Source organism: Hyla sarda, chromosome 9, assembly GCF_029499605.1.
Source record: "Hyla sarda isolate aHylSar1 chromosome 9, aHylSar1.hap1, whole genome shotgun sequence".
Lineage (NCBI taxonomy): Eukaryota > Metazoa > Chordata > Amphibia > Anura > Hylidae > Hyla > Hyla sarda.
Genome location: NC_079197.1, coordinates 65,919,721 through 65,936,954, shown reverse-complemented (window position 1 = coordinate 65,936,954; position 17,234 = coordinate 65,919,721). Strand labels below are relative to the sequence as shown.

The window sequence follows — 17,234 nt, the reverse complement described above, 5'->3', positions numbered from 1 at the left end:
TACAAATTGTGCACTGGTGCAAGATTTGGAAACGGATAGGAGCAGCTTGAAGGAGGTGTTCAATGGTTGGTGACTCCTCTGTAACACTTGGAACCAGAGAATAAAAAAATGTTTGTTATGGAAGCACAGACAGAGATATATGAAAGGTGCCATGTGTCTCCTTGCCCTAACAGCAGCGGTTTGGAATGTGAATTGCTGCTGACAGATTCCATTTATAGGTGAGACAACCCATTTAAAGGGGTATTCCTATTTTTTTATATATCAACTGGCTCCGGAAAGTTAAACAGATTTGTAAATTACTTCTATTAAAAAATATTAATCCTTCCAATAGTTATTAGCTTCTGAAGTTGAGTTGCTGTTTTCTGTCTAACTGCTTTCTGATGACTCGCGTCCCAGCTGCTGTGCAGCTCCTATGGGGATATTTTCCCATCATGCACAGCTCCCGGGACGTGACAACATCATTGAGCAGTTAGACAGAAAACTTCAGAAGCTAATACCATATTTATCGGCGTATAAAACGCACTTTTAAAACTTAAATTTAAGGCAAAAAGTCTGCCTGCGTGTTATACGCCGATAAATCTTCTGGTCACTGATTTAAAGCGGCCGCAGCAGCGTCTGCTTGTTAAGTATTAACAGCACGGCCGCGGCCACTTTAAATCAGTGACCAGCGGCGTCTCCTCCCCGCACTGTCACTTGTTTTCTCCCGCACTATCCACAGGTACTGGTGTGGAGGATAGTGCGGGAGACGCTGATTAAAATGAGCCCTACCTAGGCCCGGATCTGCGCTACCTTTTAATCAGCGTCTCCCACACTATCCACCAGTACCTGTGGATAGTGCGCGAGAAAACAAGTGAGTTTCACTTTTACTTCATTCCCCCTCCCTCATCATTCCCTCTTTCCTGCTTTTTATAGTTTTATTTTCCTTACCTGTCTGCGCTTTGTCAGGTCAGGCGGAGGGTCTTGCGGGCAGTGAAGCAGATGAGGGGGGAGAATGATGGGGGCATGAGACAGGGGGAAATGATGAGGGGGGAGAATGATGGAGGATGAGACAGGGGGAAATGATGAGGGGAGGATGATGGGGGAAATGATGAGGGGGGGATGAGGGGGACATGATGAGACAGGGTGGGGGGGTGATGATTTTGGGGGGAATGATGGGGGACATGATTAGACTGGGTGGGGGGGATGATGAGACAGGGGGAAATGATGGTGGGGGAGGCACTAAAGGCTTAATGTCTGTATGGCTAGTGGTGGTCTATGACAGGGGGAAATGATGAAACATGGGGGGTGGCGATGAGAGGGGTAAATGTGGCACAGGGACTGATAAAAGGGAAGGAATGATGGGGCACTGGAGGGGACGGGACCAAACTGAGGTGCAGAAGAATTGGGGGGATGATGTGGCATTTAGTCCAAGTCATTTATTTTACATTTTATCTTTTTTACTTAAATTTCCCTGTTAAAATGAGGGTGCGTATTATACGCCGATAAATACGGTAACTATTGGAAGGATTAAGATTTTTTAATAGAAGTAATTTATAATCTGTTTAACTTTCCGGAGCCAGTTGATATATAAAAATTTTTTTTGCCTGGGATACCCCTTTAACCCCTTAAGGACCAAGGACGTACCGGTACGTCCTTGGTCCTGCTCTCCTGATATAATGCGGGGTTACACAGTAACCCCGCGCCATATCACGGCGGGCCCGGCGTCATAGTGAAGCCGGGACCCGCCGCTAATAGCGCGCAGCGCCGATCGCGGCGCCGCACGCTATTAACCCTTTAGCCGCGCCCTCAGAGCTGAGCCGCGCGGCTAAAAGTGAAAGTTGCTGGCTAGCTCAGTCGGGCTGTTCGGGATAGTCGCGGCTAATCGCGGCATCCCGAACAGCTTACAGGACAGCGGGAGGGCCTCTACCTGCCTCCTCGCTGTCTGATCGCCGAATGACTGCTCAGTGCCTAAGATCCAGGCATGAGCAGTCATGCGGCAGAATCGTCGATCACTGGTTTCCTACGAGAAACCAGTGATCAATGATGATCAGTGTGTGCAGTGTTATAGGTCCCTATGGGACCTATAACACTGCAAAAAAAAAAGTGAATAAAGATCATTTAGCTCCTCCCCTATTAAAAGTTTGAATCACCCCCCTTTTCCAATAAAAAAAAAAACCACAGTGTAAATAAAAATAAACATATATGGTATCACCGCGTGCGGAAATGTCCGAATTATAAAAATATATCAGTAATTAAACCGCTCGGTCAATGGCGTGCGCGCAAAAAAATTCCAAAGTCCAAAATAGTGCATTTTTGGTCACTTTTTATATCATTTAAAAATGAATAATAAGTCCTATCAATGCAAAAATGGTACCGTTAAGAACTTCAGATCACGGCACAAAAAATGAGCCCTCATACCGCCCCATACACAGAAAAATAAAAAAGTTGTAGGGGTCAGAAAATGACAATTTTAAACATATTAATTTTCCTGCATGTAGTTATGATTTTTTCCAGAAGTCCGACAAAATCAAACCTATATAAGTAGGGTATCATTTTAATCGTATGGACCTACAGAATAAAGATAAGGTGTCATTTTTACCGAAAAATGTACTACGTAGAAACGAAAGCCCCCAAAAGTTACAAAATGGCGTTTTTTTTTCAATTTTGTCCCACAATGATTTTTTTCCGTTTCACCGTAGATTTTTGGGCAAATGACTGACGTCATTACAAAGTAGAATTGGTGACGCAAAAAATAAGCCATCATATGGATTTTTAGGTGCAAAATTGAAAGAGTTATGATTTTTTAAAGGCAAGGAGCAAAAAACGAAAATGCAAAAACGGAAAAACCCCTGGTCCTTAAGGGGTTAAGGGTCATTTGTTTAGTAGTAAACTTTTTCAAATGCATAACAAAAACTAAAATGGACATTGTGGCAGTAATAATTGGGCCCGGATTCTGAGCTTTAAAGCGATACCTAAGCATTTTAAACACCTGAGGGGGATAAATGTATGATTGCATGGGTTCTGATTCCTGGCACTTCCCCTTGATGTTGAAGACAGTATACAGCAATGTACAGCATTTGGCTATCTCCTGCAGCTCTAATAGATCAATAGATAAGCAGTAGAACATATGCAAAACCTGCAGCTCTATGTCAACAGGGGGGATCCCAGTAGTCGGAACACCCCCACCACAATTAGACACCTAGCGATAGGTGCTAAGTGTTATAGGCTGCATGAGTGATGGTTATATATATATATATATATATATATATATATATATATATGTATATATATATATATATATATATATATATATATATACAATACAGAAATGTAGGTGCACTACTGTGGTAGATGTATACAATGACATTGGCTAATCCCTCAACACTGATGTTAAAATTGAGACATTCGCCAGTGTATCCTTATATGAAGGACACACCTGAGCCCGCACACCAACGCCAAGGTTTCTAAGATGGCACGGGACCTAACGCTAACCTACCTGTGCGTAATAAGCAAAAACCAGGGGCCAGTGGGCAATTACAGCAGCACTAGGTCGACATGTAGCCTGCTCCCAGTTCCCTCCAGCGTGACTAAGCACACATACAATGGAAGGGGGGAGAGAGGCTACAAGCCCCACCCAAGTTGGCTGATATAGGTGCATGGCCTCACAGGTGCAACCCTAATGCTGCCTGGAAAATGTTCAAGGCGCATTAACATATGGAGTTTACACACCTCCACGTATAAATTTACAAACAACAACAAAAAAACGTGGTCTCAACTGGCTGGAGGTGCTCAACCCCAAATGCAGTTGTGCATATATACTGGGGGAGCAGATCCTGCCCTTGTAGTCCGTTGCTAGGGGCGATCCCCAGCATAAAAATGCATACAATGGAGGATTCCTGCAGCGGACTACAAGTGCCACAATAGAATCCTACACCAGATAAACGGTGTGGATGTGTAACAATTAGAATAATACAATACAGAAATGTAGGTGCACTACTGTGGTAGATGTATACAATGACATTGGCTAATCCCTCAACACTGATGTTAAAATTGAGACATTCGCCAGTGTATCCTTATATGAAGGACACACCTGAGCCCGCACACCAACGCCAAGGTTTCTCAGATGGCACGGGACCTAACGTTAACCTACCTGTGCGTAATAAGCAAAAACCAGGGGCCAGTGGGCAATTACAGCAGCACTAGGTCGACATGTAGCCTGCTCCCAGTTCCCTCCAGCGTGACTAAGCACACATATAATGGAAGGGGGGAGAGAGGCTACAAGCCCCACCCAAGTTGGCTGATATAGGTGCATGGCCTCACAGGTGCAACCCTAATGCTGCCTGGAAAATGTTCAAGGCGCATTAACATATGGAGTTTACACACCTCCACGTATAAATTTACAAACAACAACAAAAAACGTGGTCTCAACTGGCTGGAGGTGCTCAACCCCAAATGCAATTGTGCATATATACTGGGGGAGCAGATCCTGCCCTTGTAGTCCGTTGCTAGGGGCGATCCCCAGCATAAAAATGCATACAATGGAGGATTCCTGCAGCGGACTACAAGTGCCACAATAGAATCCTACACCAGATAAACGGTGTGGATGTGTAACAATTAGAATAATACAATACAGAAATGTAGGTGCACTACTGTGGTAGATGTATACAATGACATTGGCTAATCCCTCAACACTGATGTTAAAATTGAGACATTCGCCAGTGTATCCTTATATGAAGGACACACCAGAGCCCGCACACCAACGCCAAGGTTTCTCAGATGGCACGGGACCTAACGCTAACCTACTTGTGCGTAATAAGCAAAAACCAGGGGCCAGTGGGCAATTACAGCAGCACTAGGTCGACATGTAGCCTGCTCCCAGTTCCCTCCAGCGTGACTAAGCACACATACAATGGAAGGGGGGAGAGAGGCTACAAGCCCCACCCAAGTTGGCTGATATAGGTGCATGGCCTCACAGGTGCAACCCTAATGCTGCCTGGAAAATGTTCAAGGCGCATTAACATATGGAGTTTACACACCTCCACGTATAAATTTATATATATGTACATTTTAATAAACAAATAAAAATACTCCCTTTCCTGATCCTTCACAGCTCCCTGTCTCTGCAGTTTTCTTGTTGTAACATGTTGGCTGTGCAGGAACTTAGAACTTAACATAGCTTCTACATTTTTCCTGGGCACTGTTGCCTTGAAGCGCTGGGGTCCTAGATTCAGATACCACCAGGAACCATATCTGCAAAGCATCTATATGTTTGCGTGGATTTCTTCCTGCTACTTGGATGAATTAGCATTTTGATTGTGAGTCCCAGAGGGGACAGGCAATAATTTGAGTGTTCACAGGTTCTCGTCACTAATAATAAAAAAAAATAAACACTCTACAAATACCTGTAGGTTAGAGTGCACATGATATATGCAACACCAAACATAGTGACCAAACACATAGCATACAAAAATATAAATCTTTATTGAATATGCTCAAACATAAAAAAAAGAGATTTGACAATAAACCAAATGACAAAAAGGCATCAGGACACACATAGAAGGTAAATAGGGAGACTAAACCCACATGTAATGGACGCAGGAAAATATGAATAGCATGCCAGAAAAAAAGTAAACAAGAGACATGCTTAAAGTGCATAGTAGTTGTAACAAAAACATGTGCATAATAAAAGAATATAAACCATACAGGGTGCAAGACCATACCTACCTAACCCCAACGATCGTTTCGCTAAAAGAATGCTTCCTCAGGGTGTGTTTCCTCCAATGGTGATAAACAATTGTGCAAAGAGTGAAGTGAAAGGGAGGAATGAAAGGACAAGATCCAGGAAGTGTATGAGTGAAGCCTAATAATTATGGGAAATAAAAAGAAGAGAATGAAAAAGAGAGAGAATATAAATATAGATATTATGAAATGGGAAAAAAATTGAAATAAAAATAAGTAAAATAAAAAATGAAAAAAAGAAATAAATATAAAAAATAAAACAAAAATGAATATAGAATCAAGATAAATATGAAAATTAAAATATAAAAGAAAAATTAACAAGTGCAGAAATAAAAATCTAAATAGTAAAAATAAAGTATAAATGTAAAAAATATGAAAAAGGTAAAAAATCTAAAAAAAAGGGTAAAAACTGAAAACAAGTGTAAATACCCATTTAATAAAGAAAAAGGAGCCAAACCTATGAAGTCCTAAATACATAATGAGATATAAATAATGATTAGTGATAATAATATAGTGGGAAAGTACATATGACATGAAAAAAATATATATTCTCAGAATTAAATATAAATACACATATGTAAATAAGCACAAAAATATTTAAGGTGATACGTGTGAAAAATAAATGTGCAACATGGGGCATGGAACATCTTAGCTATGAGGAGCGATTAAAGGAGTTACAATTGTTTAGTCTTGAGAAGAGACGTTTAAGGGGGGTTATGATAAACGTATATAAATATATTAATGGCCCATACAAAACATATGGAGAAAAACTGTTCCAGGTTAATCCCCCTCAAAGGACAAGGGGGAACTCCCTCCGTTTGGAGAAGAAAAAGTTTAGTCTCAAGGGGCGACACGCCTTCTTTATCATAAGAAAAGTGAATTCATGGAGCAGTCTACCTCAGGAACTAGTCACAGCAGGAACGATTAATAAATTTAAAACAGGGTTAGATACATTCCTGGAACAAAATAACATTAATGCTTATGCAGAAATATAAAATCCCATCCCTTACCCCAGTATCCCACCACACCCCTACCTTTCAATTCCCTGGTTGAACTTGATGGACGTATGTCTTTTTTCGACCGTACTAACTATGTAACTATGTAACCTAGTGTGAAATCTAATGTGAAAAGAGCACTCCTACACAGTAGGGGCACATAATTTTTTTTAAATAAATATGTATATGAAAGTGTTACACAAGTGTAAATAATTATACGTAATGCACACACACAATAAGCATACAAAAAAAAAAGAGTTGTACAAAGGATTTTTTTATATATTAGAAAATAATAAATACAGTCTGGCACCACATACAGTGGGAGGGGGGGGGGGGGAGTATTTAGTCAGCCACCAATTGTGCAAGTTCTCCCACTTAAAAAGATGAGAAAGGCCTGTAATTTTCATCATAGGTATACTTCAACTATGAGAGACATGATGAGAAAAAAAAGTCCATAAAATCACTGTCTGATTTTTAAAGAATTTATTTGCAAATTATGGTGGAAAATAAGTATTTGGTCACCTACAAATAAGCAAGATTTCTGGCTCTCACGTACCTGTAACTTCTTCTTTGAGAGTCTCCTCTGTCCTCCACTCGTTACCTGTATTAATGGCACCTGTGTTGAACCTGAACATGTTATCAGTATAAAAGACACCTGTCCACAACCTCAAACATTCACACTCCAAACTCCACTATGGCCAAGATGAAATAGCTGTAGAAGGACACCAGAAACAAAATTGTAGACCTGCACCAGGCTGGGAAGACTGAATTTGCAATAGGCAAGCAGCTTGGTGTGAAGAAATCAACAGTGGGAGCAATTATTAGAAAATGGAACACATACAAAACCACCGATAATCTCCCTCGATCTGGGGCTCCACGCAAGATCTCACCCCAAAGTGTCAAAATGATCACGAGAACAGTGAGTAAAAATCCCAGAACTACACGGGGGGGCCTAGTGAATGACCTGCAGAGAGCTAGGACCAAAGTAACAAAGGCTACCATCATTAACACACTACGCCGCCAGGGACTCAAATCATGCAGTACCAGACGTGTCCCCCTGCTTTTAAGCCAGTATATTTCCAGCCCATCTGAAGTTTGCTTGTGAGCATTTGGATGATCCAGAAGAGAATTGGGAGAATGTCAAATGGTCAGATGAAACCAAAGTAGAATTTTTGGGTAAAAACTGAATTTGTTGTGTATGAAGGAGAAAGAATGCTGAATTGCATCCAAAGAACACAATACCTACTTTGAAGCATGGGGGTGAAAACATCATACTTTGGAGCTGTTTTTCAGCAGAGGGACCAGGACGATTGATCCGTGTAAAGGGAAGAATGAATGGGGCCATGTATCGTGAGATTTTGAGTGAAAACCTCCTTCCATCAGCAAGGGCATTAAAGATGAAACGTGGTTTGGTCTTTCAGCATGACAATGATCCCAAACACACCACCCCGGCAATGAAGGAGTGGCTTCGTAAGAAGCATTTCATGGTCCTGGAGTGGCCTAGCCCGTCTCCGATCTTAACCCCATAGAAAACCTTTGAAAGGAGTTGAAAGTCCGTGTTGCCCAGCAACAGCCCCAAAACATCACTGCTCTAGAGGAGATCTGCATGGAGGAATGGGTCAAAATACCAGCAACAGTGTGTGAAAACCTTGTGAAGACTTAAAGAAAAAGTTAGACTTTTGTCATTGTCAACAAAGGTATATAACAAAGTATTGAGATGAACTTTTGTTATTGACCAAATACTTAACCATAATTTGCAAAAAAATTCTTAAAAAATCAGACAATGTGATTTTATGGATTTTTTTTCCTCATTATGTCTCTCACAGTTGAAGTATACCTATGATGAAAATGACAGGCCTCTATCATCATCTTAAGTGGGAGATCTTGCACAATTGGTGGCTGACTAAATACTTTTTTCCCCCACTGTGTGAATACAAGATATATGGCCAAGATTGAAAAATAGATAAAATGGATAAAATGCGGGGCGAGGGAAGAGAGAAAAGCCGGTGATGAGTTGACAGTTGATAAAGTGCATACACGGGAGTCTACCCAGACAATGATGGTATCAAATTAGAAGGCTGGAAAAAAAAATAGAAATAAAAGATATCTTGTGCATATATCTTGTATTCACATATGTGGTGCCAGACGGTATTTATTATTTGGCTATTTATATATACCCCGCACGGAACTTATGTTTACTAACTGCACAGTGACTTATGGGTGTAACTGTGCTAGATGTGGATCCACTGACCTGAGTGGCTGATGACACGGGCCGTTTCGGGGAATGGAGTCTAAGGTGCCGCTGGTCTTCACCAGAGCTTGCCGCAAGGCAGGATGGATTTGCTGCGGCAGGCGACACCCAGATCGCTACCCCCGATACGACTCGACCACACAGGTAGCTGAGTGAGGCGAAGTACAAAAGGATGAGGCAGAGGCGTAGTCGGACTTAGCAGAAGGTCAACGCAGGCGGCAAAGGTGCAGAGACAAAAAATGTAGCGGAAGGGTCAGAACACGGGCAAGGCAAACGGGCAGTATGGAATGCTTAATCTCAGGCAAATGGCACTTAAGATCCGGCAGGGAAGTGTGTGAGGTGCAGGGACTTAATATAGTGTCAGGTGTTTCACATAATTATGGGCGTACTGACCCTTTAAATTTCAGAGCGCCGGCGCGTATGAACCCTAGGAGACAAGGACGCGCGCGGCAGAGCTGAGAGGCAGAGGAAGTAGCAGCAGAGGAGCGTGGTAAGTGAAGGGCTGGGATCAGCATGCGGGTGCATCCCGCAATGCGAATCCCAGCCCCACCGGCAGCAGGGGAGAGGGGGATAGTGCGCTCACGGCCGGCCGGGAGAAGTGGCTGGAGCGCAAATTGTAACAATGGGTCAGTGGACGCCATTACTTCCACATGTGTGTTAGCCCGTCTTTGTCTGTATATTGGGTAATATGAGTGCCTGTCTTATAGAAATCATTTTTAATTGGTTGGGTTGATGTATATAGAGGGAGTGTTTGATCTGGTTAGCCATGCCCCCTGAGGAAGCATTCTTGTAGCAAAACAATAGTTGGGGTCAGGGCAGTCTTTAATTTTGATTGGACCCTGCCTGACCGACACACAATAACAGACATACACTTACAGACACACACTACAGACAGATACACTTACAGACACACTCACCTGGCCGTCCATGGTTTCTTCATTCCTGCGGTGGCTGGGACTGACATGTGACTTCCCCCGTCAGTCCTGGCTGCAGGCTCACTGCTTTAAAGGCTGCGGCGCCACTTTAGAACAGTGAGCCGCAGCGCAGTGGCAGGGCTGGCCCTGCCTAGACCGGCAGCTAGCTGCTTTAACATGGAGCTAAAGGGCTAGCTGCTTTGGGCCCCGGGAATGACAGGGCCCAGGGCAGCTGTCCCTTTTGCCCCCGCGTTAAAGAATGCTCTGGTTGGGGTTATGTATGGTCTGGTACCCTGTATGGTTTGTATCTTTTATTATGCACAGATTTTTATTACATTTTATTACTATACACTTCATGCAGGTCTCTTGTTTATTTTTTCCTGGCATGCTACTCATATTTTCCTGCATCCATTACATGTGGGTTTAGCCTCCATATTTATGTTCTATATGTGTCTTGGTGCATTTTTGTCATTTGGTTTATTGTCAACTCCTTTTTTTTTATTGAGCATATTCAATAAAGATTTACATTTTTTGTATGCTATGTGTTTGGTGCACTATTTTTCTATGTTTGGTGTTGTTCACAGGTTGTGTACAGGGTTGCAGAATTTGTTGGTGCTATAGAAATAAAGGAATTACCTGTATCATAAAGAGGTTCTTGAAAGGTCTCCAGTCCTCTCAAACTAAGGGTAATGTTTAATAGAGCTGGGCATGCTTAGCTCGGAAATGTTTAGTTTTTAAGGACTTATGCTGTATTTTGAAGGGCAAGTGACAGGTGAACTAGATTAAAATAAGAAATAACTTTCTCTGATCGGTGCTGCTGTTCAGGAGATACATGTATTATGGTCCTCTGTTAATATGCAAATGCTGTCCTCTGCACAATGGAGGCAGAAGCCAGCATACAGAACCTCCTTTTCCTCTGCTCCTGTATGCCAACCCACCTCATAAATATTCACAGAGGACTTTTTCGCCTTTTTGGTGCAGAGCGGAAGGAAACTTTGTTTGCCAGCTCCCACATCCATTGTTCAAATGACGGCCTTAGCATATTAGCAACATATTCTTATGCTTTTCGTATATCCTGAACAGTGCACTGATCAGAGTAATTTTTATCTAGTTTTATTCTGGGTCACCCACACTATAACCCTGTGTGTTGGGTTTAGTGCAGGTGAACAAGCTGTCTTTTTCCCTTTAATGTTAAAAGCCCAGAGTGAAAGTCTGAGTCCTGCTACACCCCACCTACACATAGCGGCTCTACATTTTTACAGCCTCATACAGTACACAGGAATGCGTCAAATAAAAAATATATTATTTTTGTGGTTTCAGACCACGGTGTAGTCTTTACAAGGTACAATTACTGTGATGGCATGTGCTTGCTGATGGCCACATTATACCATCTTATTATTTAGGTCATAGTGTTGAAACAGACTGTAAATTCATATTGTTCTTTCATACAGGTCTCAGATGTATATGTACGGTTTGATTTGCCACTGATTGTCCTCCCACCTCCTGCAGTCTTTTATGCAGCTCTTCTTTGTACAGACTCTGTCAACCTTAACCAGCTCTGCTATGTCATGTATAGGTATGGTGATCAGAATTTAGATCTTATATTATGCCATTTAAATTGCAGAATAACTGATTTTTCCTTGTGGACACACAGGTACAGGGATAATCTCTTGACAGCAAAAAAGAATGAGCAAGATAAAACTGTAAGAGAAAAAAAAAGTAATGCAAGGAAAATATTCAGATTGTAAGCGTTGCATTTAAACAATAATCTTTTTTTTTCTTTCAATCTGCTTGTTTATAGAGTCAAGTCCTTTTAAATATAAGCAGCCATACATTTCAATTGTATAACCAGTATTTGACCGCCATGGTGGGATGCCTTTGGACATCACAGGCTTTTACCTATGACAACCATCCACAGGGCATCAGAATGGAGCCAGAACTACTTGAAAAGGCAGGAGTTCCGACATATAAGAAGACTTTCAATATAGTATTTCACCCTGCGTTGTTGAGCTTTGCTGTTGACTTTTTAAGAGATGTAAGCTAATAAAACAGTATTTTACTACTTTATTATTTTATCATTTATGGCATACCTACAGTCCATCTCACCATCTTTATTGCTTTAATACACATCCTTAAGGCCCTTTTGTCACGCAAATGAGTGTTTTTAGGAATTCTCAGACCTGATAATCAGCCCATGTAAAAGGGACAGCTATTATATATAATAATTATCAACGATAATTATATGATGCTTGTTTGTTGTCTGGACAGGGGATGTGCGGCTGATAATTATAAATTTGGCAGCATGATGGACTGAGCTTTGTAAAAGCTTAGCAAACAAGTGCCGATCAGCGAGATCGATGCTAGTTCCTTGCCCTCCCACGGCTCCTCTAATAGAGCTGTCACATAGTTAATAATAAAAAAAAATTACAGGTACGTCAAGTACAATTTTTATAATCCAGCATTAGGGCTTGTTTACACTATGGACCTTCTGCCTGCGGAATTCCTCTTGCAGCAGATTCACATTGTTTTCAGTGGGATTCTGCTATTCTCTGCCTACTGTGGAATTGCCTGCAGTAGAATTCCACTGGTGAAATGGATATCTGTCTAAAGAATGAACATGTTAATTATTTGAGCCGAATTCTGCCAGACTACATTTCAGTCTGAGACAGTGCCCGTGTGCGTGGTCCTACCGCTGATGGCATTGGTCCCACCAGCGGCAAGCAGACAGTCAGCCTACTGAACTCTGCAGGCTGAATGTCCACAGTGTAAATGAGTCCTTAAATGGGCACTGTCGGATCAAAAAAAAAATTGTTAATGATGAAAATTAGACCTTTTGTTATAAAAACGACTCCTGAAAATCCCACCACTAGGGGTCCCCATACCTACTGGGACATTAAGCAGTCCTGCAGCAGCATCAGGCTTGTCCTTGAGTCATGGACAAGAGATGACTCATGGAAAGGCTGCATGAGCAGACACACCAATCACCTCTCAGCACCACAAGGGTGGGCCACCCCCCTTCTCCGGAGAGAATATCTAACACTGTGAAAAAGAAAAGAGGTATTTTTATAATAAATATAGGTACATGGTCCGGATATTTGACTTTTTTCTTTTTTTAATTTACTTCAAATAAGGCAGTCGGAATAAAATCCCTGATCAACATCAAATCTCTTCCTGAAAAAAGTCAAATCTAATATGAATTATGCTGATAATTACTGTGGTGTATTGATAACCTATTAGTTCAGTTGGACATCAGGACTTAAAGAGAATGGTTTGGAATCATTAAGTGTTTAGATTGGATTAAATGTCATTCCTAACTATAGCCACCTCCTGTATCCAGTAAAGGCATTTTATGTGGGCTAAATGTTAAAGTGAAAAATGAAAGTTCAGATGGATTTCTTGCAACTGCAAAGTCACTATCATGTGTGGGTTGCAATTCGACCCTGTTGACATGCATCAGTCGTGACTCCCCGTGATTTTGGCGATAGAACACTTTGGAGTGTTTTTCTGTGTTTTTGTTTTGGGCTGCAAAACCAGAAATCAATGTAGCCCCAGCCTAACAGGCAGTAGATTTAAAAAAGGGAAACTCCTTTATATTTTTTATTATAGCTAAGTCCTTAGGCTGTATAACACTATACAACCTGATTAACAATCTTAACATTCAGATAAAGTTGTGTGTGTTGGTACAGTGAACATTATCCTACATCTGGCATAAACAAAGCTTGAAAAATCTAACTTTAATCAGTATTTTTAATATATGATGACTGAAAACACAATTTGATAAGAAATATATGTATTTTTCCTCCTAGAGGCACTCTGAAGGCAAAATGTTTGAACTGAGTTTCTTGAAGGTAACATTTTTACTTATACCTCTAGTAGTTGGCATGTCAACCATCAGTTCCCTCCCATGACTTAAACAAAAGAAATATTGTGATTTACTAATACTGTTTAGTACTTACTTTGGACAAATATACCAGATATATCACAGTGGCTCACTATTGTCCAAGTTTAGTTTACCCCAACATTTTGCCACAGTTTGCACATTGTTACATCCAAACCGCAAACCATTTTGGCTAAATCGAGCAATATAGTTGAGTGGGTTCAAATATGTCTAAAAGCCATAACAGTAAATGTAGCCGACAGATTCCCTTTACTAAGAGCTGCAGATACTGTAGAATAGCTGTTAGGGTATAAAAGCAATCTGTACCTTTCCTTGAGTTGCTGGTGGCTGCCAAACGTATTAAATTGCCTTTTTATTTTTTTAGCTAAGTATTGAGGCTGAGCTGCTGAATCCACCTCCTTATTCACCGCCCAGCACCTTATTGTTTGATGTAAATGGCCCTGTATGACAACCAAGGAGGGGATGGAAGATGAGGTTGAGGGGTTGTGCCAAGCTGTGGCACTGAAGCAGCTTCACTCTGCCTCCTTGACACTTGGTTAAGAAAAATACTTACTTCTTTATAAGCTTTGCAAACCACCATTAGCTCCAGTAAAGGTACAGTTTGTTTTCATACCCATACAGCTATCCAAAGTGTCTGCAGTTTTGAGCAGCAAAAAGAGCCGACAACTTCCCTTTAAATGAGGTGCAAAGCAAGTATTTTTTGTGAGCCTAGTCTTCTAATGGGTTTCTAGACCATTCACTACTGCAACCTTGTACAGAAGTCTTCCCTAACAAAATGATCCTATAGCCTAACAGAACCTGCATAACTTTCAAAAGATATCTTCATTTATCATTTAACATCTTCAGCCACCAGCTACTGAATCAATGTTGTAACATAAACTGCAAAAGTGTTTGAATTTACAAGCAGCATGCTAAAGCTATTGCGATGCTACATTGTGCCATACTTATAGTTGATCCCATCTGGAATGGCCAAAAAACTGCAGAAATGATGCACAGCTCTGAGACTATAGACAGCTAGGCAGCACATGTATGCATCCAAAAGCATGGAAATCATTGCAAAATCGCCACTCACCAACAAATATTATGGGAAAAATTAGAGCCAGGGACTTACCAGGCCTAATGGTCTTGCAGTGATTATGTAGGATACCTTATATGGTGGGATAGCCTCTGCTGAACGTCCCTGATCTGTGCATTGTTTATGGCATACTGGTTAAAGGGGTACTCTGGTTTAAATAAAATGGTGCCAGGAAGTTAAACAAATTTGTGAATGACTTCTATTTAAAAATTCTTCCAGTACTTATCAGTTGCTGTATGCTCCACAGGAAGTTCTCTTCTTTCTGAATTCCTTTTCTGTCTGACCACAGGGCTCTTTGCTGACATCTCTGTCCATTTTAGGAACTGTCCAGAGCAGAATAGGTTTGCTATGGGGATTTGCTTGTACTCTGGACTGATCCTAAAATGGACAGAAGTGTCAGCAGGGAGCACTGTGGTCAGACAGAAAGGAAATTCAAAAAGAAAGACTTCCTGTGGAGCATACCACAGCTGATAAGTACTGGAAGGATTAAGATTCTTGAATAGAAGTAATTTTCAAATCTGTTTAACTTTCTAGCACCAGTTGATTTAAAAAAAAAAATTTCCAGTGGAGTACCCCTTTAATCTCATTATCTCATTGCCTAATATGTATTCTTACTGCTAAAATGAAATTAAGCATTAACAAGAAAATGGTGTTAAGCAAAACTATTTGACACATTAATTCAAAAGTCATGTTTGTTTTATTTTCTGTGACATCTCTCCTTGCATGTTTCACATAGGGCCGGTATTGGGATTCTTATATTGAATTTCTCTGCAGTGAAGGAATGACTGATCTTAAGCTATTCATAGAGAGTAGTGTAAATCGCGTGAGCTCCAAGAAGAAAGAAGAACAAGAACGTCAATCCTAGTTTGAATGCTTGCCTTTTGTACATGTCAGTGGGACTGTTTTGCACAAATAAACTCTGAAGTACAGAAAAACTTAGCCCCTATCCACCGGACCCCCCGCCCCAACTCTCCCCCAGAGCAGCACGTCATGACCCCCGCCCGAAGAGGGGGTCGGCATGCCCCCTCCATATATCTCTATAGGACAGCTGAAGAAGATAGCAGAATGGCTCTCCCATAGAGGAGATTGCAGGGTCCACAGCGGTCAGACCCCCTGCAATCTAAAACTTATCCCCTATCCTGTGAATAGGGGAAATGTTTTTCTGTACTTCTAGGCATGGGACTTCTTTAAGGTTGGGTTCACACTGTGTTCAAGCTGCCAGTATGCAGATGTATATAATGGCAGGCCCATGCCTTTTTGCTGGTATTATGGTGAAATACAGACAGAACATATAAACACAGCCCAGTAATCAACATTTATGACATATTTGCATATGCCTTAAATGTTTTATTGTAAGTGTCCAATAAAGGCATTGTCATACATGCATGGTTGTTCTGTGACAGGTAAAAAGAGATCTGGAAAGTGGTAAGCATGCTCATTTGATGTGATATGCCATCATATCTGTATTTGAGAACTCTATTTAAGATGTAAACCTTTGTTCATTGAGTCATGTATAGTTTAAAAGGCCCCTGTTTCATTTTAGCAAACCTAACAGTAGAACATTGATCATTCTGTTTTTAACCCCCCAAAAAAGTGTAGTTTTCTGTTTAGGTTCTGATGGCTTGTTTTGCATTCCAGACAGTAGCATATTTCCAGTTAACATTAGAAGGAGCACATTTAAACCCTTACAGTCACTCTAGAAATACTAGTTCAAATTATAGTGCAACTCCTGGTACATTTCAATAAATAGCTATCAAATCTGAAACTTAAAAACAGTAAAAATTTTAAATTGTTTAAATATTTGTTATTAATGTATGAAATGTTTAATTCTTATGATTGTAGCTTTGCACAGTGCTCTTTATTTTGTTAGGACAAAATAGTTGTTGCTTTGTTGCTTGCAAGAATACATGTCATTTTTAAATACCTGTTAATTTGTGTCAAGAAGTTCTTACATGTCTCAAACCATTTGGTATGACTGCCTTCAGTCCATTATTATTGATGTTTGCATGTGTAAGTTTACATCTGTACTGGGAATCTATTTTTTACTTCATTATAGGAGCAGAACATTAGAAGTTATGAGTAGAGATGAGTGAATCGAAGCTGACAAATCCGAATTCATTACGAATTTCATGAAAAATTTGCAACAAATGCGAATATCGTGCAAACCGCTTAACCCCTTAAGGACCAGGCCATTTTTCTCTGTAGGACCAGAGCGTTTTTTGCACATTGGACCACTTTCAATTTAAGCATTAATAACTCTGGGATGCTTTTACCTTTCATTCTGATTCCGAGATTGTTTTTTCGTGACATATTCTACTTTGTTAGTGGTAAAATTTTGTCGCTACTTGCATAATTTCTTGGTGAAAAATTCCAAAATTTGATG

General features: G+C 40.8%; 1 protein-coding gene across 4 annotated transcripts in view; it reads left to right on the top strand.

Moving 5' to 3' along the window:
• The window catches only part of CENPI (centromere protein I), a 466,748-nt gene extending 449,947 nt beyond the window's left edge, over positions 1-16,801 (top strand). For all 4 annotated transcript variants that reach the window (XM_056540598.1, XM_056540599.1, XM_056540596.1 and 1 more), the window contains 5 exons: positions 11,330-11,454; positions 11,533-11,581; positions 11,680-11,913; positions 13,685-13,726; positions 15,588-16,801. In XM_056540598.1, coding sequence (XP_056396573.1) covers positions 11,330-11,454; positions 11,533-11,581; positions 11,680-11,913; positions 13,685-13,726; positions 15,588-15,716 — 579 coding nt within the window. In that variant the 3' untranslated portion in view covers positions 15,717-16,801. The remainder of the gene's footprint in view (positions 1-11,329; positions 11,455-11,532; positions 11,582-11,679; positions 11,914-13,684; positions 13,727-15,587) is intronic.
• Positions 16,802-17,234: the final 433 nt, after the last annotated feature.